The following is a 21861-nucleotide window of genomic DNA, read 5'->3' as shown; positions in this document are numbered from 1 at the left end:
ACAGTCAAAAAGCAAATCTTAAGGAATAAGGTTTTGAAGTCTGTCCAATATCTAGGAGATACAAGAAAGCTCAGGAAATATTTGTGTTTGTTTGGCACATATTTAACCCCTTATTTGTATTGGCACAAAACTATTTCCATACTTCTATTAATTTGTGTGGGCAACCTTCAGACGAGTCCTGTGAAACTTGTGGAGTCGTAGAGCAAAACGGTGGCTAATATTTAAGACATTCGAAGGTGCCCATCTCTGGAAGTTAAAAGGCCGTACAATTTAAATTCTGCATAATGGCACAGCATTTCATAAACTTTACTGTGGGAAAGTTGATATGTTGATATGCTTCAGTTTGCTGCCAATATGACTGGTTTCACATTTGTCTCCAGTGATTTTAAGGTAAAATAAAGGCTATCTAAAAAGTGTCATTTATATTTGCAATTCTGTTATCCAAACAGATTACTCATTTACCTAGCTCTTATCAAATTGTAAATTACAGTGCATGGAGAATGCTGTTATTTCTATTGGAAAAAAATTAAGTAGATGCTTTTTCCACATGAAACAGGTAGGTTGGTGAGACCTTAATAGGTTCCTCGCGTGTAAAGGTGGTGGAATTATGAGGGTATTAAGTCAAGGTCAGAATACGGTGTATCTGTAGACACGCCTCCGCCACACCTTCATTTATTCAATCTCCACCCAAAACGAATTGCAGGCAAATAGCATGCTATTCTCATGAAATTCAAGGTCAGAATACGCATAGAGAGAAAAGTACATAAAAAGGGATTTACGCACGCTTAACTGAGGTCAGAATGAATAAAGGCCCAGCAGATCAGTTTGGGTCTGTTTAGCTTTATCGGCTTTTTATTGTTTGACTTGACTTGCACTCCCTCCTTTTTTCTCTCTCTTTCCTCCTACACCCCCACCCCCCAGTAATAGATATTCAGGCGTTTGAGCGTTTGCTGGGTTCCTGTAAGGAGATTATGAAGAGGAACATTTCCCAATACGAGAACCAGCTGGTAGCTCTGTTTGGTTCTAGTGTAGATTTGAAACATTAAAGTATAATTGTAAGAAACAGCACACTAACACAATCCCACAGAGTGCTTCCTAAACACATACTAGCTTTACATACTTACACATATTTGTTGACATTTAATTGTACAATCTACTGGACCTGATTTAATAATTGATATCAACGTTACAATGTGAACTGTCTCAAATTACTTTGATCATTTTGTTTATATGTAGTATTTTCCTTTTTTGACTATTGTTGTGGAAGTATCTGTATTGTTCACCGTGTTGGCTTGGTAATTTTTCATGCATGTTAGCCCAATTTATTGATAAATCTAGCCCAATAGCTTCCACACAAACAGATGCAGTTTTTGTACTGAAATTGCCTTGAGGTCAAAGGTCCATCAATCAAATATTAATATGTCCTTTGCTTTGATATGGAAATACTTTTCATCTGCAGATGGGGAGATTTCATAAATGTAATCCCTGGTCAAAATGTTGTCAATAAAGTAAATGGAAGTTGGTATTTTGCAATGATTTTTGCAGTTACCTTTTTAATTGAAGCAGTTTAAACTGTGCTGTGTTACTGATGTGCTGGATGGCACTGGAGTTTATTGAACTGCAGGTGATGTGATGTGACAGCCAAGTGTCGGTGTGTGTAAGGACTTGGACCAACATGTTACTGTATACAATTTCAATACACAGTCACCCCTTTGGTAGACACTATCAGTGATGAAATCCTATCAAACTATAGAATGTTACCATAATGGAATGCATTTGCAAACATTTGACAATGGGCGAGTTCACCTTGGATAGGCAGAGTTTGCACATTTTAGACAATTCCATTGGTCCTTAACTGAAATCACCCACCCGGGCCATGCAAAACGAACTGGCTGACTGAAGGGGAAAAATCACAGAATCCACTACCGCATCCTATCAATATGTTACATAAACCTAACCCAACTGAAGGGAATGCAGAAGTAGACTTCTACTGAACTGCAACAGAATATACATCCCCAGCATAAATAAAATGTTAGTAGAAAGCTCAGACTATATTTACACAATGTTCAAATATTTATTTCAAACAGACAGCATCTCAAAGAGAAACAAGAAGAAAAAAAACATCCAGATGAAAGAGCTCATGACTGTTTTAGTTTTCTGGATTAATTTTTTATTTGAGTAACAAAATGTGAAGTGCCCTCAGCAAACTCCACACAAGTTTTCCAACCTGCTGTGTCACAAGTATTTACACCACAAAACCAAGGGGTTTCCCTCAGTCCTTCCTTACACCCCCAATTAATTCATCCCACCTTACCATCTTGTATTTCCATGGTTGGCTGGAAGTCACTTGGTGTCAAGTTGTCACAAGTTCTAGTTTGTCAGTTTTAAATATTTAAAATATTTACAGAGTCCAGTATTCCAAAAACTCCTAAATCCCACTGTTGGTCGTATAATGCGGAAACAGATGGAAGGGAACAGCCTTGTCTTGTTTAAGTAGAGAAATGGAACAGCAGAGCTGGTGGAATCAAAAGGGGTTTGTTAGGCTGACACAGTCCTCTCTACAAGATCTCAGTGCGTCCCAAATAGCACCCTATCCTCATATTGTGCATTACTTTTGACCAGGGCCCAAAGTACTGCACCATATAAGAAATAGGGTGCCATTTGAGACGTGCCCTAAAAGTTTTTTAAAGTTCCTTCTTCCTCTATGGGAAAGGCTGAACAATGAAGTTTGTTTGTACATAATCACTGTACTTAAAAATACACGTTGAAATGTCTATTTTTGCCATTGTTTAATGGCTTCCATGATCCTTTCTTATGAAGAATTTAAAAAATGAACAGCAATCATTAAAAAAATGAAGAATAAAAGGCCACCCACGAAGTCACTCATTCTTCTTATTCATCAAACATCAAAAAAATGTCTTCAAAGTAACTCCCTACGTAAAAATAAAACTCCCCAATAAATACAAATACAGCAGAGATATAGGGTTCTGGTCTAGTCCATCCCTGAGCTCGCTCTTTTGAGAAGGACAAAAAAAACAGACAGGTGTGAAAAAAAAAAAAAAAAAGTGACTTGGAAAAAGTTTGAATAGGACGTTATTCCCAAATGTTCCCAGTGTCTCCAGGAGCAAAGATCCTGCCATTCCTCTTGTTTCCTGAGGCTCAACTTGGTGTACATCCACTAATAAGAAGATGTATTTCCTTTTCCCCGCTAGAGGGGGGTGGGTTGTTACACAGAGGTGATGACAATCATGAGGTGAGGGGAGATATTGGAGATCCGGTTGAGGAGGTCAGGGGCTAGCCGGGATAAGTGGCTCTCTGAAAACTCACATGGTGGGAATATCTGCAACACATAGGCAGGCTGGAGAAGAGATAAAAATGGATCAGTTGAAAGACTATGCGATCTAAAGACCGCTCTAAAATGTAAAACAGAACATTTTATTTGTATGTAAATGTGAAGTTATCAAAAACCAGCAGTGGCTGAATGTTTGCAAAAACAGACAGACATCTACAGTAACAAACAAGCAGAAAGACTCACCTGATTGGAGCCTGGGTTGGGGACATTGATGATGCCTGCAGCCAGCTTAGCCTGCAAGTAGTTTATGAAAGCGGTCCTTAGGGCCTGGGTCTGATTCAGGACATCGTCCTGGTCCCGTCCACATGGCAGAGCTAGCAGGAGACAGAACTCACTCTCCCCCTGCAGGAAACAGAAAAAAAAACATTAGAACAGGCACATGTGATGTACATGAACTTGAGAAATTCTCTCTTAAAATTGAATTGGTCGCATTCACTACCAAAAAAGTAAGTGGACAACTGCTCGTCGAACATCTCATTCCAAAATCATGGGCATTAATGTGGAGTTGGTCCCCCCTTTGCACCTATAACAGCCTCCACTCTTCAGGGAATGCTTTTCCACTGTTGGAACATGTTGCAGGGACTTGCTTCCATTCAGACAAGAGCATTAGTGAGGTCAGGCACTGGTGTTGGGCAATTAGGCCTGGCTTGCAGTCATCAGCATTCCAATTAATCCCAAAAGGTGTTTGATGGGGTTGATGTCAGGGCTCTGTGCATGCCAGTCAAGTTCTTCCACACCGATCTCAAACTATTTCTGTATGTACCTCGCTTTGTGCACAGGGGCAATGTCAAACTGACCAGGAAACGGCCTTCCCCAAACTGTTGCCACAAAGTTAGAAGCACAGAATCATCTAGAATGTCATTGTATGTCAGGTTGGATGGGTCAAGTCCGGGCTCTGGCTGGGACACTCAAGGACATTCAGAGACTTGTCCCAAAGCCACTCCTGTGTTGCCTTGGCTGTGTGCTTAGGGTCGTTGTCCTGTTGAAAGGTGAACCTTCACCCCAGTCTGAGGTACTGCGCGCTCTGGAGCAGGTTTTCATCAAGGATCTCCATTTACTTTGATTTGTAGAGGGCTGCAGAGTTGGTTGTCCTTCTGGAAGGTTCTCCCATCTCCACAGAGGAACTCTGGAGCTCTGTCAGAGTGAGCATCGGGTTCTTGATCACCTCCCTGACCAAGGCCCTTCTCCCCCAATTGCTTAGTTTGGCCAGGCAGCCAGCTCTAGGAAGTCTTGGTGGTTCCAAACTTCTTCCATTTAAGAATGATGGAGGCCACTGGGTTCTTGGAGAACTTCAATGCGGCAAAAGAAAATCCCAGTTTGCACAAAGTTCAATGTAGTTCCTTGACAGCCGTCGTGGTATCGGCTTGAGGGGGAATATACACTGCTATGATGATGACGGGAGGTAATGTGGTCTGAATTTGATTGAGTTATTCTAGGTCGGGTGAACAGTTCCTGTACGTTACCACAATCACACCATGAGTAGTTAAGCATGAAACATACATCTCCGCCTTATTTTTCCCAGGAGAGTTCTTTATTCCTGTCTGTGCGATGTACTGAGAACCCAGCTGGCTGTATGGATGGGGACAGTATATCCAGAGAGAGCCATGATTCCGTAAATCAGTGTGTTACTTTATTGTCCAGGGACTGAACATTAGCGAGTAATATACTTGGAAGCGGTATGAACTAATGCTCCAATTCAGGAAAGTTAGCGCCGCTCTAATATCCAAAAGTTATTTCCGGCTGTATGCAATAGTGCAAAGGACGTTCTGAGCTAATACTGTGAGAAATAACAAAAATAACTTTACACTTAGGAGCCATGAACAGGGCGACCATGTCTATCGGCACCATCTTGCCAGTCCTTCATGATTGGACCATTACTTTAGTTGCTTAGTGACTAGTTTATTGACTAGGTTAGTGAAAAGTGCTCATCATCAAGTAGCATCCACTCACTTGCTGTTTGCATCCACTTACACTGGGCCAAGTTAACACAATTTAGGATGGACTCTCATCCCCATGATAGGGAAAATAACTTACTGTCATTCTTCTAGCCACACCATCCAGTTGTGATGCCTCAAGTCTCATTCTCTGCACGATCCGAAGCAGCGCTCCTCCCTCTGGTAAGGGCAGCGATCGTAGAGCCAATGCTTTGTTGCCACAGACAAAATGCAACTGGACAGCAGCTTGGTCATTCTTCAGTGCTAGCAGCCCTTGCCACACTATCGGGTACTTCTGCTCAAACAGAAGAAAAAAAAAAGTGATACAAAATGCTATTTCTTTTTGTAAATATTTAAAATAATAATATAAAAACAATATAATTGTGAACAGTTTACCTACACTACACTTTGTCCTGTCCACTTTGCCCAAAGCTCTTGCCCATACCTCTCTGGTCCTGTTCAGTTGTCATTCTGGTTTTACACTCTACTGTCTCTAATTCGCTGTCTGTTCCCCATTTCCATAAATCCTTAAGTGACTCACCGTGAGCAGCTGCACCATGTTGACAGGTTGGTGTCCAACTTGTTTCACCTTGCCATCAGCTTGTGACTGGCTGGGGTCTGTACCCTGAGGTCCAGAAGAGTGATTTTAGTATAAACAAGTTGTTTTTCAAACATCATTCAAGACACTACCCCATAATCATTATCAAATTGTGCAGAGATACAGTACACTGAATAGGGTTTAACTCACTAAGGCAGAAGTGATGTTGATAGGTGCCTGGTTGATCCCAAAAGAAGTCTCTGGGATCTGGGAATGGACGGCCCGGGTGTTGCTGTACATCCCTGGATACTCTGAGAAGGAAGCTCCCGTCCCTGATGGCAGCAACTGCACCCTTTGTGGGGACGCCATGGCGGCCATAGATGGCCGAATCCCCATCATCCCATCCTTCAGAGGAGAGTGTGGGCTCTTGACCTCCTGTGGCTTTGTGCCATCCTTCTCAGAAACACCTTTAGTCAGCAGATGTGCCCTGGGGGACAGGGACGAGGTGATATTGGTAGATGTTGAAGAGGGTGGGACAGTCTCTTGGATGTGTCCCTGGTGTGGTTCTGAGGCAGAGCGCTCTCCCTGCGGGTGGTGCATGAGCACACGCATGTCCCTGGGTGACATGTACGGGTCCAGCTGTAGTCCGCTGCGTAGAGCTCCGCGGGGATCCACCTGCATAGTTTCTGGTTTCAGCTGGGTGGCAGATGGTCTCCCTGTGGCCTGATGGAAGCGTCTGGCATCCTCTTGCTCTCCCTCGTGGCCCCTTACATTCCCAGGGTTAACCTTGAGGACCATGTCTCTGCCTACCGCCTGGGGCGAGGTGGGACGTTGCTGGAGAGGACCAGACCAGGGAGAGGCAAGAGGGTCTCCATGCATCCCAAAACTCATCACAGAGAGAGGTGGTGTGTTCACCCTGACCTCTCCTTGGACAAGGTGCCCCATGGGGATTGCTTGGGAGACACGATGGGGTGACATCCTGCCAATGCCACCGTGAGCACTGTGAGGTTGCATGATGACAGACTGCTCAGGGTGGTGGACACTGGTGACATACTGCTGCATGGCGGGCAGGCCAGAGGGCAGCATACCAGGGAGGCCTTTCGGAGAGGAGCCACCAATGGGAGAGGACACTTTAGTGAATGGAGAGTGTGGGTGGCCTGACTTGCGAGGAGAACGAGGCTCCTGTTTGACCCCACTGAGATGTGACGGAGTTCTGTCAGTGGCCGAGCCAGAAACAAAGCCTACGTGGTTGCCAGCCGGAGAGGGCAAGTGTGGGCTTATTGCAGGACTTATGGCAGAGTTCCAAGATGGTTTACCCCCGTCAGCAGTCATAGCATCAGCCCCATCCACTTTCTTTGGATGCTTCAATAACATTGTGAACTCTGGATGATGGTAACCCATCACTTGTGGACTACTAACCGTCTGCTGTAGCCTCTTCACAACTCCTTGAGGCCCTGATGGGTAGGGAGATTCTAACTTTTCAATACCAGTGTTTTCTTGTTTAATGGCAGACACAGGTTGTTGTGTCTTAGGATGCCCATGGTCTGTCTGTATTTGAGGACACTTCGGAGTGTTTGACTGGGAGTGGGTATACATCTCCTGTTTTATTTGGGGCATGGACACAAGCTGCTGAGATTCCATGTCAACTGCAGTAGCTGGTGGGATCTGGCTGATTTTGGCACTTATCCTCTGTGGTCCTTCCTTGATCTGCCCTGAGTGACTCAGCACCACCACTCCCTCTGAGGTATTCACCCTTAGACCTGGGATCGAGCCTGTACCCAGACCGGAGCTCTCAACCAAGTACCTCCCAGCACTTCCACCCTCCTCACCAACTGATGGTCCATGGTACAAACCACCGTCCCTGTCCTCCATGCTGGGCGGCCTGTATGCCTGCTTGGGAAGTGGCAGGTCCACACAGGGATTTCTGTCAACCGACATATTAACTTTCTCCATGTCGGGTGGATTGCAAACACGACTGATAACAGACGTGGCAGTGGAGGCGATAACAGAAATCACAGACTTCGACTCAGGGGATGGTAGTGAGGCTGGGGGCCGGACTACAGGCTGAGCTGGATGAGATGGCAGCCTGTTGTCATTTAGAGGGGCCTTACTAGGTACAGCAACCATTGGAGTATTACTATCAGAAGGGTGTGGAGGATCCCTAAGGGACGAGGTGCCCAGATTGGAAGGAACAGAACTACTGCATGGGACTGGGAGTGAAACATTTTTGTGCTTCATGAGAATCCTACGCAAGTCACTGATGTTGTGATCAGTCTCCATGTGTTCAGTGTCAAGGGACAGTCCTGGGTTCTCTACAGGAGCTGATGATGCTCTAGGAGAGGAAGGGACAACTGCGTCCTTGGACTGGTTGAGCCAATCTGGTGGGGAAACTGGGATCCTGCTTGGCTGTGTGGTTCTGATGTTTGGCCGGGTTGGGGGTGGAGAAAGTGAGGGTGAGATGCACTCTGGTGGTGGTGGTTGTGTATGAGGCTTGGTGAGAGTGGGACTTTTGGTTGTGGTGCAGACAGGTTTCAGATGTTTAGGTGGAGGTTGCTCTGCAGGGGCTGGAGGCAACTTTGATTCTTTAGGCATGTCTGTAGTCTTGGGAGCCAAATGCACCGTTTCAGGCTTCCAAGAGGTGGCTGTAATGACACCAGCAACTGTAGATGAGGGAATACTTTCTGGAACAGGCTGTTCATTGGAGGGTGTGCTGTCTGATGTGATAACAGAGGTGTTCTCCGGTTCTGATGAACTTTCTTTTACAGCATCCTTTTTGTTAGATTTTTGGCTCTTAGACCGCTTCGGTGTTTTAGCTCTGCCCTTAGCACCTTTCCTGGGTGTGGTTGGGAAAAAGGACTCCCCCTGAATAGGAGATATGTTAGTCACAGGTTCAGCTCCCTTGGTCGGCTGGATGAAGGTTGGAATCTCTAGATCTGAATCCACAACAGCACTATTTACCGGCTCTTGAGGCAGAGGGACGGCTATATCCTCACCCATAATGGAATCAATTGCAGCAGCAAGTTCATACTCACTAGCAGGATTGGCTGGTTTGTCTTCCTCAGTCTCAATTTTTAATTCTGCAGGTGGTTGGGCAGGTGGCGTGGGTGGCTCAGCTGGGAGGGTTGGGTCTGTCAGTTTAGCAATGTTCTCCACAGCTTGCTCCAGCTCCTGTTCCTGTTGTAGCAAAGTTTTAGGATCTATTGGAGGTTTATTCTCTGATGTCACCCCATCTTTATCCTCGTTGCTAGAACTCACATCTTTTCCTGGACTAGACTCTAATAATAATGGGTCATTAGTAGGTTCACCTGGTTTAGTCTTTTTAGAAGAATCATCCTGATTTCCAGGTTCCTCATCCCCCATTTGAAGTAAATCTTTCACCTCAGTGACATTTAGTCTGATCTTGAGGTTCTTGAGAACAGGAGATTTTGGAGTCCGTGTCAAGCGTGGGGCTTTTCCTCTCCCACTCTTCTCCAAAACAGGCTGTTCTTCCATGACTGGAGGTTCAGTCTCTTTCTCACCTAATTTACTTCCACTGGCTTTCTCCTCAATAGGGCCAATTTTCTGCCCGTCTTTATCGCTTGATTTCTCTGTTCCTAGTTGTTGCTTGACATTCTCCTCTTTTTTTGTCACAACTGGCACCACAGAATCTTCTTTACATGAGACAGTGGAATCTGGCATGGCCAAAATGTCCTCCTCTGTAAAATCTATCGGTTGAGCAACATCTTCAGGGGGCTCAGTTTTTTCCCCCTTCCTACTGGATCCAGTCACTGTGGACATGGGTAACTGACTTACCAACACTTTATGACCATGAGGAGAATGTCTGCCTTTTGACACTTTTGAGATTCTTTCACTACTCTCTGATTCATTGGAGTCCGTATCCTTGGTCTCCATTTTTGATCTATCCCCTTTAGCCGTTAACATGTCCTCTCCTTTTTGACGATTCTTAGGAGGACGTCCCCGCCTTGAGGTGATCGGCGCAAGTGAATCCTGTTCTAATGGTTGCTGAGGGGCTGCTTCTTTGTCTTTGTCTCCACCTCGCTTTCGTGCAGAACGTGGTGACTCAGTTACATCCTTTCCAGCCCCCTTAGTGGCATCTTCCTCAACTGGGGTGGCATATACAGATTTCACATTTCTACGCCTTGCTCTTCCAACATATATACTTTGCTCTGTGCCATGCTCGGGCTCTGCACCATGTATAGGAGACTTGCCTGTGGATTTGGAATCCAAGCTTCCCTTCAAAGACTCCGCTCTAGGGGATGATGCACGTTTTGTGCGTTCACTCTTGCGTGTAAGTGGTTTCTCTGAACTATTTGCTGAAACCAAAGGAGCCAGTGGGACTTGAGTAGGAGATTTACTCTTTTTGTTCTTGGACTTCTGAGGTGGTGAAATTGACTCATCCCTGGTTTCATTATCAACAAGCACCTGTATCTGATTGAGATCAAGTTTCTTTTCCACCTCTGTATGAGTGTCTGTATCTTCAGTGTTGGTATCCTCTTTTGAAATCTCATCAACAAGGTTAGGTGGTGTGGAACTTTTCAATTCAGGTAGTAATTCAGGAGGTCCCAACTCAAGCTCAGAACGACTCAATAACGTTTTATGAATATGGCAATCACTGTTGGAAGACTGCTCAGGGGTCAATGTTTTAATATCCTGAGCTATATCTTTAGATTTCTCTTCACTAGGGAATCTTTTAACTTTTCTCACCAAACGAATGGGCTCGGGGGCTACTAAATTAACAGAAGCAGGGGGAGACATCGAACGGGGAGACATTTGCGGGAGGGGAGGGAGCTGTTCATTTTTTATGTTTTCTTCTTTAGTCAAAGGTTCTAGAGCAGCTGACTCTAGGGATGGAGTAAACAAGACACATGTTTCCACTGGTGGAGACATCTGCTTGGGTGGAAGGGGTGGAGACATCTGCTTGGGTGGAAGGGGTGGAGACATCTGCTTGGGTGGAAGGGGTGGAGACATCTGCTTGGGTGGAAGGGGTGGAGACAACTCCTTGGGCATAAGTGGGGGCTGGGAAATCATGTCCTCAGCTGGGCTAATAGGTTTAATCTCTGGATCCATGACAGGTTCTGAGGTTTTAGGTAACTGCAGAGGTTGCTGTTCTGCATCAGGTGACTTCTCCACCCTATTGTCATCTATGGAATCTGCCTTTTTCACATCCGGTAGCGGTTGGTCTTTCTGCTGTTGAAGCCGTGTGAACTCCAAAAAGCGGCTATGGAAGAGGACAACTGGTTCTGTGTCAGGCTGCCCATCTGCCGGGCCTTGCTGACCAATTTGCTGACCCTGACTCTGCTCAGGGTCCTCATGCTTTCGCTCAAGGTGCTGAAGACGTCTTGAGTCCTGCTCAAATATCGAGCTGTGAAGGAAACGTGAGGCAAACAGTTCCCTGCGTTCATGTTCCTCTGGCTTGGGCTTGGGCTCTTCCTTCCGGTCATCTAGTTTGTCTTCAGACCCACTACTGCGAATTTTCTTCTTCTTCATGTACCAAGAGGGTGTAGGTCGAGGTGCTGACTCAACCTTTTCAGTATCTTTCCTACTGCGTAAACCAGCAAAGTGTGAATCATAGTCCAAGAAAGACCAGTTGTCCTCCCTAGAGGAGGACAGAGACTTTGCTCGCTCTAGCAGGGCCTTGGTATCTGGTGTGATGGTTTGGTCAAGTGCAAAGGAGTAGAACTTCATCCTCTCCAAGGTGGCAAGCTTAGGGTCTGAAAATCTGTCTACTCTCTGCCTGTCAGACAAAGGTACCGAAGTGGAGGGCATAGGGGAGTGGGGTTTGTTTTCTCTATCCTCCTCAGAATCGGATCGTACTTCCCCAGGCTCCAAATCATGCACAATTCCGTACTCCAAACGCTTGCGATGGTGTGGATTTTTTGCAATGCCTCTTGAGAAGTTTAAGTCGGGTAAAAAATCTTGCTTGACTCTGCTGTCCCAACGTTTTTCCCGCTCTTCCTCACTAATTTGTAAAGGAGTATTTGACTTGGACATTTGCATTGTATGTGTCCTTTTGACTGCCAGCTCCAGGTCTGGGTGGCTTTTATCCTCGGTTTTAACCTCCCTGAGGTGTGAAGATACCACAAAGTCCTCTTCAGCATGATGAGAAAAGTGTTGCAAGCCTGGAGATGCAGTGTTGTTCCACTCAGGATCTTCAGCATGATGAGATAAGTGTTGCAAGCCTGGAGATGCAGTGTTATTCCACTCAGGATCTTCACTCTTTTGCCGGAAGCTCCTGTAGACACGGTCCCCCCTCTTGGCACTAATATCTGCATCAAATTGCTCTAGTTTCTTGAGTTTATGAGATGGGAAATTATCTGTGACGTCTTGAGGTGGCTTGCCCACTTCATGTACCAGACTGCGGTGTTCAAGATCCTCCCTTTCTAAGCCTTGTGGACTTCCTGGTTTTTCTTGTTTGTCTGGCTCTTGGAGCTGTTGGTGAAGTCTCCTTTGCTCCATCTGTTTGCGGTAACTCTGGGAGAGGTCAATATCCAGAGGCTCTTCCTTGACACCCTTGTCATTGTCCTGTGCACCATATTTGAAAGGGCTTGGTGGATCTTGATCTCTTGCATTATCCTGATCCATGTTCCCATCGTGGGAGAACCTTCTAGACATGCTGTGGCGTTTTGAGTCTATAGGGTCCATGCTCCCCTCGGGCAGGTCTTCCTGTCCTCTCATTACAGGATCCTGACTGCCAGGAAACACCAGCCTCTCCGTTTTGGATCTTGAATCCCTCCGCTGGGAGTCTTTTTGTTGAGCCTTATTGTCGCCATCCGTCTCTTTTGAAAAGGCAGTGTTTGCTCCAAAGTCTGGGGGTTGACTCCCATCCTCCAGCCTTCTCCTCTTCTGCCGAATGGTCCTCCCACTGGCATCTCCAAAGCGCCTCTTTCTCGCAGCCAGCCGATCAGAATCCAGTGATGGATCTTTCCCATCATTTCCAGTATCAGACTTTTGGTGTTTCTTGGATCGTGTTTTAACATCCTTGTCTGTGATCTCACCTTTCCCTGACTCAAGCCTCTCACTTTTTACAGGCTCATGGCGAGAGGTTGACGCTGTCAGATCTGAAGGAGGAGGGTCATTGTCACCTTTATACATCTGTCTCTCAAGGCTGTCTTGGTCCGACACCTTTCCCCTTCCAGAGCCTCCATCCAGGCTGGGATCTAGCTTTGTCTCAGATGGTGGGATGCCGGGAGATTGCACCTTTCCTTTCCTTGATTTACTCTTCTCCCCTTTTTCTTTGTCACCTTTCTCCTTTCGTCTTCCCCGCTTGCTTTTCTCAGCCCCAGCTCCACGCTCACGCTCAGGTTCAACCAAGTGGGCGTCTTTTTCCAACCTCTCACTCTTAGAGCTGGTTCCATGTTCCAATGGAGGAGCCTTGTCAGCCTTGTCAAAGCGTGGTGGTGAGAGTGAGCTGCAACTACCACTTCGCTCAGAGGACTGGCTGTAGACCCGTCGCTCTGAGTCTCTGGGAGCACGCTCAGATGGTGAAGGGGAGGCAGAAGGGGTGATCGGGCGCCGTGGATGAGACGGGCTCCACCTGACTCGGTCTGCCTCAAAGCGCTCCCGCTCCCTTTCTCGCTCCCTCTGGATGTATGTGTATTTCCGAATGTCCTGCTCAAAAGGATCTCGATAATCCCTGAACTCCCGAGGGTCCTCATGATAGCGTGGGTCAAAGTGTTCTCCCTGGTAATGCTCCAACTCCGAATACCGATCACGGCTGCGGGCGGGGTAGTCTCTGTGAGGGTCTTCGGGGTAAATTGTGCCAGGGGTGCGTACATTCTCAAAGTAAGCTCTTTCTGCTGAGAACTCATGGTATGGAGGTCTTGGTCGTTCCTCCCTGTAAAGCAGGGGGTTGTGGAATAGGGGGGGGAAAACATTGAAGTGAGATCCAATAAGTACACCAGAAAACAGTAATTCAAAGTATTCCCTCCATTCATCTCACATTACAAATGTGAACCTTACCTTCTTTCAGTTGGAATTTCATAGAAATCTCTAATGTCTTGCCCAGAGGCCTGCATAGAGCGATAAAAAGCCATCTGACTCTCTTGGCTGGCAAAATCCACCTGCAAATAAACAAATTAGCTCCCTTCATCTGGTTTACTGTTAAAATGTCAGTCACTGATTGATTAATGAAACATATTTATTCATACTTTTATTTTGTTGCCTCCAATCTTCCAGCCTTTGGTCTCCCTGACAGCTGCCTGTGCAAAATCTGTGTTGTTATACAAGATGAGAGCCATCCCCTTCAACCTGTCAAACACCACCTAAAAGAGGAAAAGCAGAAATCTTGTTTAGAACAACTTCTCTAATATAGTATCAAAAATGTCAGGGATTCCAAGAACATTGGGGAGGGAAAAAAGGGTAGACCTTGACTACATGTCCATAGCGGCAGAAGTGGCGTGTGAGATATTGCTCTGTGATGTTGGAAGCCAAACCGTCCAGCCAAACACATGTTGTGGGCATACTCTTTCCAAAACCCAGCTGCAAAGGAGACCGAAAACACAGGATGTAGAAACATTGACAATAATAATTGCGGAGGGTAGTTCTGTATCACTGAACTCAATTCCTTTTGTACCAACATGGATAACTAGAGGTAAGGGCAATATAGATTTATGAATAATACCTTGAGCCGGTTGCTCCCTAAATACTCTCCATCCATCTTCTTTATAGCTTTGCAGACACTGGCAATATCAGAATACTGCACAAAGGCGTATTGAGGAATACCATTGACTTTTTTAATGTCAATATCCTGTATGAGAGTTAGACAAAATGCATAAATATTCAAAAGACAAAACAGGCAATTCTCTGGCATTTTTTAGAAGAGATATTTAACTTGCACAACCCATCAGTGTGCAGTAACATACATACCACAATCTCTCCAAAGCGCTGGAAGATATCAAGGAGCTGTTGGTAACTGGTGGTCTTCTCCAAGTTGCCTATAAACAGGGTCCTTGTGGCCTTGGGGTGGAATTCATCAATCCGTCCATCTAATGGCCTGAATTCATTCTCGCTCTCAGTTTCTGAGGGAAAGACTTCTATTACAATCACTAAACAAGACAATAGAAGTACACTCAACAGTATGTGAATGACCGCTCATTACAACTCCGTTAGGATTTAGGCCCAAGCTCAAATAATGAAAGAATTACAGACATTACATTACGACACTAAAAAGTTTCATACCAGGGCCGTTCCAGACAGAAACCTCGATCATCATGCCGAAAAAAAGCTTTCCTTTGGAGACGTTGAGGGCTTTCTCTTGGTCTTCCTGCTGTCTGAAGAACACCAGACCATATCGGTCCTCTGAGGCCCCGTGGATCTGCACAGATGTCACTTTCCCATGTTTCTTGAACTCATGGAACAGTCCATCTTTCAAACTTGTGTCTGGCGAGGGAAATGGACAGTTAATTGATGCTTGATATGGGTCATGCAGCTGCATCGTGAGAGACAAAATAAAAATGTTATGTCAAGGTGGAGAATGGGGGGAGTGCTTTGATTAGCTACCTCTACAGCTGAACATGTAGACACGAAATGGCAGAGGACTACGATATTTATTGGTGACCCCCTTCATAATGTCATGGTGCCCAGCAAAGTGTAACCAGAATGTCAAGGTGCACAGCAAAGTCCAGACAGAGTGCATGTTTATGAGTATGCTGCTAGGTATTGGTACTTGGTACTCACCTGTGGAACGCACTGGTAGGTTCTGCACCCTGATGCCAAAGCTTCTGCGTGGCTCATCACCTTCCATCACCATGGAGCAGGGCTGAGAGGGAGGTGCATGTGTAGCAGAGGACTGAACAGAGCGTGCACGAGACCCTTCACTTGAACTGCTGTTTGAATCGCTGCTGCCAAACGGACAAATGTGAGGAAAGAGGGGGTAATGTTCAGAGGGTCTTCAGCTAACTTGACTAAATAAAAGGGTACATTTGTATGCATCTCAAGTCAGCGATATTCTCTCCATAATCCTAGAGTCAAGCAAGATATTTTACAACTGGGTAAGTGGAATATGTTCCCTTCTCTTGCTACATTCTCTACAACATAGGCTAATTGACTGATGCGTGCTCCATCCACATAAACATTAACATCCACACCATCACAAAAGCACATCCTACCTGCCACTGCCAGTGCTGCTGGTGCTGCTGACAGAATCAGAGCTAGAGGACCTACTGCGGGACCTAGAGCATGGACCTCTTTCTGGGGAGAGGGGGGCTCTTTTGGGGGAATGGGGGGCTTTGGGTGTTTGCCCCGTGGTCCTTTGCGGGGAGGGATGTCGAGACTGTGAGGAATGAGATGATCGACTGCGGCGGTGATGGTAAGTTCTGTCAACACGATGCCCCCTGTCATCTCGATAGGGGTCGCGGCGTGCAGCACTAGACAAGGTGAAGGGATCTCCTCGGATCCTGGACTCAAAATGAGGCTCTGGGGTTTCAAAGCTCCCACCCATTGCACTGCTACTTCCAGGGCCAGGGCTAACTCCAGCTGCAAACATGGTGCGATCACGGTAATAGTCTGCGTTGTAGTGGCGCTGTCTATCAAAAGTGCCAGTGCGCTCATGGTGTCCATAGGGGCTGTGATCATATGCACGCTCCCGGGTCTCTGAGCTGCTGGAAGACACAGGTAAAGGATGGATGGATAGGGGAGAGAGACAGAGTAGATATAGAGAGGGTGAGTGTTAGTGTGACTCCAAAAATACAGATAACTAGTTCCAACAAACAATGCAGTTTAAAATAGGCAGTGCACTGTTAAAATATCAACTTAAATACACACAAACAGGGACCCCGCTGAGCACGGGTCTATGAAGATACAGGCCAATCATTTGTGATTCCATTAGAAGCAATAGAATACATGAGGGGCATTTGGTCAATTCAAACAATAGGTGTGTAGACATTAAATGATGTCCTCTAGTATTAATGCTGACAGACAGATTGTATCTGTTAGGAAATAAAAATGGGGCAGATCTACACTGGAGAGGCATACAGTAGAGCTGGGCGATATGAAAAAAATCCATATTGTGATAAATTGCCTGAATTGATGCGATAAGGATAAATAGAATGATAAGTTTACCGCCTTTATTTTTTATGATCCTTTATAGTACTACTACTAGTTTGATGGTTGTAGCTATCAATTCTCATGTTAACAGTCACCCATATCAGCAAACTTATTTCATTTCAAACTACGCATTTCACTAGTATAGCCTACTTATCGTAATGAACAATGCCAACAAAATTCCTGCGATAACTGATCGGTGTCGATAACTTTCTATTTATCGTTCCAGCTCTAGCATAGAGTAAGGTAACCCTCGGATAGGTTTAGTTTCATAAGGGCCATGCTTGAGACTCAAAAATGCATGAACACACATTGTGAGAATTTCTTTGTTGGCCAAACGTAACACAACCGCATCTGTGAAACTATTGAACTCCATCGTTTGCATTTATTCTAATTATCTAGAAGCTGTGTCATATCACATTTTTCAGAGTGAGCAAGTGAGTTCCTACTGAGATCAAATACAATTTCTGAATTAAGTAAGAACAGTGGGTCTTGGCAGTTGAGGGAAATGCTGGTGGACCTGCTAGATCTTAACTAGCCTATATTAAGCCACCTAGTAACTACGAGAAAAAGCAAGAAAGGGAGAGAGACAGAAAGAGTGACAGAAAAGAAAAAGAGAGCAAGGAAGAGAAAGAAAAACAAGCCCTCTGGCCCAAGCAGCTGCATCTTTTTCTCTAAAAGCTCTAACAATTAGTGCAGGAGACGAGGAAAAGAGACGCAGAGGGCAGGACAATACCAACCTTTTCCAAAAGCAGTAACCGAACCTATAATCCCAAATACAATCTAGGTCGTCAGAATTGTGTGAGCCGGAATAAAAAGCAAAAATCATTTGGATTTAAAAAAAAACTTGAGCAAAAAGGTTATTTTGTCTTCATGTGTATAGAGTCTGACGTTCGAGTAGAACACCGGGTAGGGTAGGTATCTTAGGTATAATCCACCATCTCTTAATCTCTTCGTTTGATGTAAAAAGAAAGAAAACAACCAAATAAATTGATTTCTTATGACGATTGATACAGGTTTAATTTTTAAAAAGATGAGTCACACTTAAGGGCATATCGGTGCATTTCAAAAGTGACACTAGAGACGGGATAGACTGAAAACATTTCCAACTTGCTAGAATAAAGAAGGAACAAGTCTGAGTTGTCTGCATATTACTGTCCAAAATAGAGATCTGTATTATTCCTCTTCAAAACTAGCAATCCAGTTTGCATACCCTCCAGTAAAAAAACAGTATCTTCTCTCACCATAATGCACGGAATAATCCTAGTCCACTGCAACGTAATTAATTCCTTAAAATAGCACTATTACATATCCCAAGGGGCAAATAGACAGTCTACTCCCATCACTGTGTAGATGACATCTTCAGGCTTTATTCGGTTTTCTTTGAAAATGCAGACGTTTCTGTTCTTTGTTAGTAACCCCAAATACTGATGCTGAGAGGATATACAGCTAAATCCACACTGGAGCAGAGTAATCCAACAAAAGAAGTGCGGTTACACCTGTGTACATCCTATACCCAACATCCTTACATCCAATGTGGGGGTTACTTCCATGAGGCAGGTACATCCATAATGCATGTCTTCAGTTGTCTTCATGGCCATCTCTCTCTGAAAAATATTCCAATGGAATTTCTTGATAGGTGTTCTGTTACTCCTCAGTTTCTCTTTAGTTCCTTTTGATATAAACTCCATACTAAATTACAATTATACCCTGTAAATTGTAAATTCCCTTGTCTGAAAATGATCAACTAGCTGTGAATGATGTATTGATGGGGCCCTGTGAAGACACCTAGCCAACTTACATCCTTACGATGGCAATTTACATCCCTTGGTCCATGATGTTATTTAAATCCAGACGAATAGCAGATATCCTTGGTTTGGAGACTTCCAGAAAAATGCTCTCTGGCCAGCGGTGGAAAGGTGGTGAGGAAAAAAACAACAATCCTCCCTGATGTATAGTCCATAGGTGAATTAACCTGCCTGAATATAATTCTCAAGAAAATATAGGGGTATTTAATCCATCACAGGCAACGATTTACTTCCAAAGAACGACGATCCCAGGTAAATCGCGGTTAGAATCCATGGTTTGTAAAATAAAAATATCCAGGATAAAATCCAACAAATGTGATATATCCAAACTCACCAGGATATTCCCCACAGGTGTAATATCCAACGTGAAAGCAGGATACGTCTCACATAATAAATCCAAATTTTTGAATAATACCTCATACATCCACACCTCTTTAATGACCAATAGATTAGCATAAACAATTAACTTAGATATCCGCAAAAAAAGGCCAGGTCTGTGCGGATGGTAAAGGGATTGTTCCCTAGGTTACCTTCATGTAAAACTGTAAGGAATCTATTGCCCTTGCTTTATTAATAACCCAACAATGAAATTATGTTATTGCGGGATAAAATATATATATTTTTTTACTGACACCCTGATCCCCCAGTACTTCAGAGGGAGACTATGTCCACTTACCAGTCTCTTATCCGTTCATACCGCCCCTCTCTGGTGTGGAGGGACACTGGGGGGCCAAACACTGGACCCACTGCCCCCCTAGAGAATCCTGAAACATCCCGCCCGTGACTGCTCGAAGGGGGGTTGTCATCAAGGCCCCGAACAGCACTAGGGACAGACCCAGGTTCGTTGTAGTCAGTGCGCAGGTCTCTGTCCCCCATCTTGTTGACAGCATTGTGAGCCTTCTGTGCACTTTTGATATCCACAAAATCCACAAAGGCTGCCACACCGCCCTCCGACCCTCGCTTCCGCAGGACCTTGACGCTCTCGACACGTCCATAGCTGAGGAGCAAGAACAGAGAGAGAAAATATGTCACACTATTGAGATACTATGTACGCGTCCATTCAGACTTATGATAAGCAGAATAATATAAATAGCAAAGAAAGCACAGGAGCCCGATTTTGCCTGGCAGCCAATTAGTCAAATTAGCATTAAAGGGAAAATCCACTCATTAAGTGTGTGTGTGTGTATGTATATATCCCCCCCCCCCCCCCCCCCCATTACTCCACTGTTGATACAGAAAAAAAATGCTTGCATGTCAGCAGTCAAGTTTTCAAGATATTAAACTTTCAAGAAGCAGAGTCACCGGCATGATGATGTGGCAGGTGACACTTTACTTCTTTATAGTCCAATATCTTAAAAACTTGACTGCTGACATGCAAAACATTGGGACTCTATCAACAGTGGACTAAGAAAAAAAACACCAGAAAATACTTTGAGTGGACTTTCCCTTTAAAAATGGAGGCCCAAGCCTTTTGGCGCCTTTGTGTAGTGAACTTTTAAAAAATGAATGTCTTTTCTCAACTTAAAGTTGTTCTATTCCTTTACTAAATCTTCTTCCATAGAATATGAGGGTCAGTGGAACCTGTGGATCACAATTCTGCTTTAATATGAATCTATTATCAGTGTGAAAATAGGGTGCTCTGCTGTTATTTTGAAGTCATTGAAAAAATGCCAAGAACTCAAATGTTGGTTCTTCAATAGTTGCACACTTTCACTGAAACACTAGATCCATGTGCTGGTGTACACAGTGCTCATGTTCACTGAATCTGGCACTTGACTGAAAGCTAGTTCAAATAACCTAACTTTAGGCTCAAAGTAGTTGATTACGATGTAAATAGTTTCAAATAACTTATCATAACCGCAAGAAAGTAGCTACCTCCCTGCAACTTTAAAGCTTTAGAATATTGAGGGATCCAATAACGTTACCTGGCACAAGCTTGAGAATCGAGCAGAGATTCATGATTATGGTAGCCACTTTTCGGACCATATGAACCGCTAATCATTGCAGTTAAGACGTGATGAATTATGCAGTGAACGAGCGATAGAATCAAGAAGCCCCCATATGTTACACGAGGACTTTCATCATGTTAGCACGTTGATTAACTCGCCGCCAGGCAATCAAACACGATATCGTCCGCTAGGTAATTATGGCAGCTAACGAAGCTAGCAGTAGCATCGGAGGAACGTGGAGAAACCATGCATTTAGCGCTAAAGTTAGATGACTTTGCATTATTCAGTAATCCAACTAATGATTAACAACATAGCCCCTACAAAACATAACTAGTAGATGATGTGTTACCACATCCTTCAATAATAAAATTTGCTACCTAACTAGTATGTTAGCTATATTTCTTGCTGAACTAGCTACCAAGGCATTAACTGATGTAGCTAGCGACGTCGTTGACGTATATCAAGTGAGCAAACGACAAAATGGTAGCTAGTTAGCTAACAAGCTAGCATTCAGTGGCATTTCAGCTTGCTGGATTCCAATAAATTGTGAAATTCTGGTATGTTGTCTGTTGGTTAAAAATATCACGGGGGGAAAAAATCTTAAACAACAGAGGCCATTTAGTGTTGTATCTTGAAGATGGCTAACGTTAGCTAGCTCAGATAGCTAGCTATTGGACACAGAGCGCGGTGTCTCTCCTCTTGCGTAACTTACCGTTTAAAATGTTCGACAATTTTCTCCTCTCGAACATGTTCGGGTAAATTTCCCACCCAAAGGTGCCTGGTTTCCCGAACCATCATGTACGTTACTTTCCCCCTTCATACACATATGCTCTAGCAAGTTTTGATCTCCGCCGGTCGGGAAGTCCGCCTTACAAAATGAACGACGAGTGATTTCGTGTAAAAAAAAATATCTTGGCCTAGTAAGCTCCGTTCCAATGCCTGCGAATGTGTGTGTGTATTCTTCCCTGTGACGACGGCTTGGTTTCTCATGATTTGCGCGCTCCCGAGATCATGCGACAGCTATTCGAGAGCAATTATCCGTGCTTTTTACATTTCATAATAATGTAGCAGTCCTTGGGCTTTGCATTATAAAACACATCTATGCAGTATCAGAGGTTGTAATGAATCGAGAAGTAATTCTGACTTCGTTACTATGTTGCCTGAGGGTGATCTGTGATTATATGCTCCCCAAAATGGCTTATTCCAAGGCAACCCTGTGCTGGCACGATCTTTGCCTGCA

General features: G+C 44.6%; 1 protein-coding gene and 1 pseudogene across 7 annotated transcripts; one reads left to right on the top strand and one right to left on the bottom strand.

Annotated features, from left to right (window-relative positions):
* LOC139536127 (cAMP-dependent protein kinase type II-alpha regulatory subunit-like) overlaps positions 1–1522 on the top strand; it is a 51345-nt pseudogene extending 49823 nt beyond the window's left edge.
* Positions 1523–2060: 538 nt separating this feature from the next.
* On the bottom strand, positions 2061–21759 carry LOC139536126 (msx2-interacting protein-like). Of its 7 annotated transcripts, none has more exons than XM_071336327.1 (15): positions 21334–21759; positions 19349–19669; positions 15931–16422; positions 15500–15663; positions 15002–15202; positions 14690–14853; positions 14445–14570; positions 14189–14302; positions 13972–14085; positions 13784–13884; positions 6035–13658; positions 5828–5911; positions 5387–5581; positions 3536–3694; positions 2061–3358 (listed from the first exon to the last, which is right to left on the bottom strand). In XM_071336327.1, the coding sequence occupies exons 1-15, from the start codon at positions 21417–21419 to the stop codon at positions 3227–3229; spliced, it is 10077 nt and encodes a 3358-aa protein (XP_071192428.1). In that variant the 5' UTR covers positions 21420–21759; the 3' UTR covers positions 2061–3226. The 7 variants fall into 7 exon arrangements, with proteins under 7 accessions (XP_071192428.1, XP_071192431.1, XP_071192430.1 ...); XM_071336330.1 differs by having other exon boundaries at positions 14690–14841; positions 21334–21758; XM_071336329.1 differs by having other exon boundaries at positions 15500–15660; positions 21334–21758.
* Positions 21760–21861: the final 102 nt, after the last annotated feature.

The sequence above is a fragment of the Salvelinus alpinus genome, chromosome 12, assembly GCF_045679555.1.
Source record: "Salvelinus alpinus chromosome 12, SLU_Salpinus.1, whole genome shotgun sequence".
NCBI lineage: Eukaryota > Metazoa > Chordata > Actinopteri > Salmoniformes > Salmonidae > Salvelinus > Salvelinus alpinus.
Note: the sequence above shows the minus strand (reverse complement) of the source record. Positions and strands in the feature narration are given on the sequence as shown.

Coding starts and splice junctions, on each gene's coding strand:
- LOC139536126 (XM_071336327.1), bottom strand. CDS start 21,419: ATGATGGTTCGGGAAACCAGGCACCTTTGGGTGGGAAATTTACCCGAA. Junction 14,854..15,001: donor TTCTGTCTGGAACGGCCCTG/GTATGAAACTTT, acceptor TTGTAATAGAAG/TCTTTCCCTCAGAAACTGAG. Junction 14,303..14,444: donor TAGGGAGCAACCGGCTCAAG/GTATTATTCATA, acceptor TCTCCTTTGCAG/CTGGGTTTTGGAAAGAGTAT.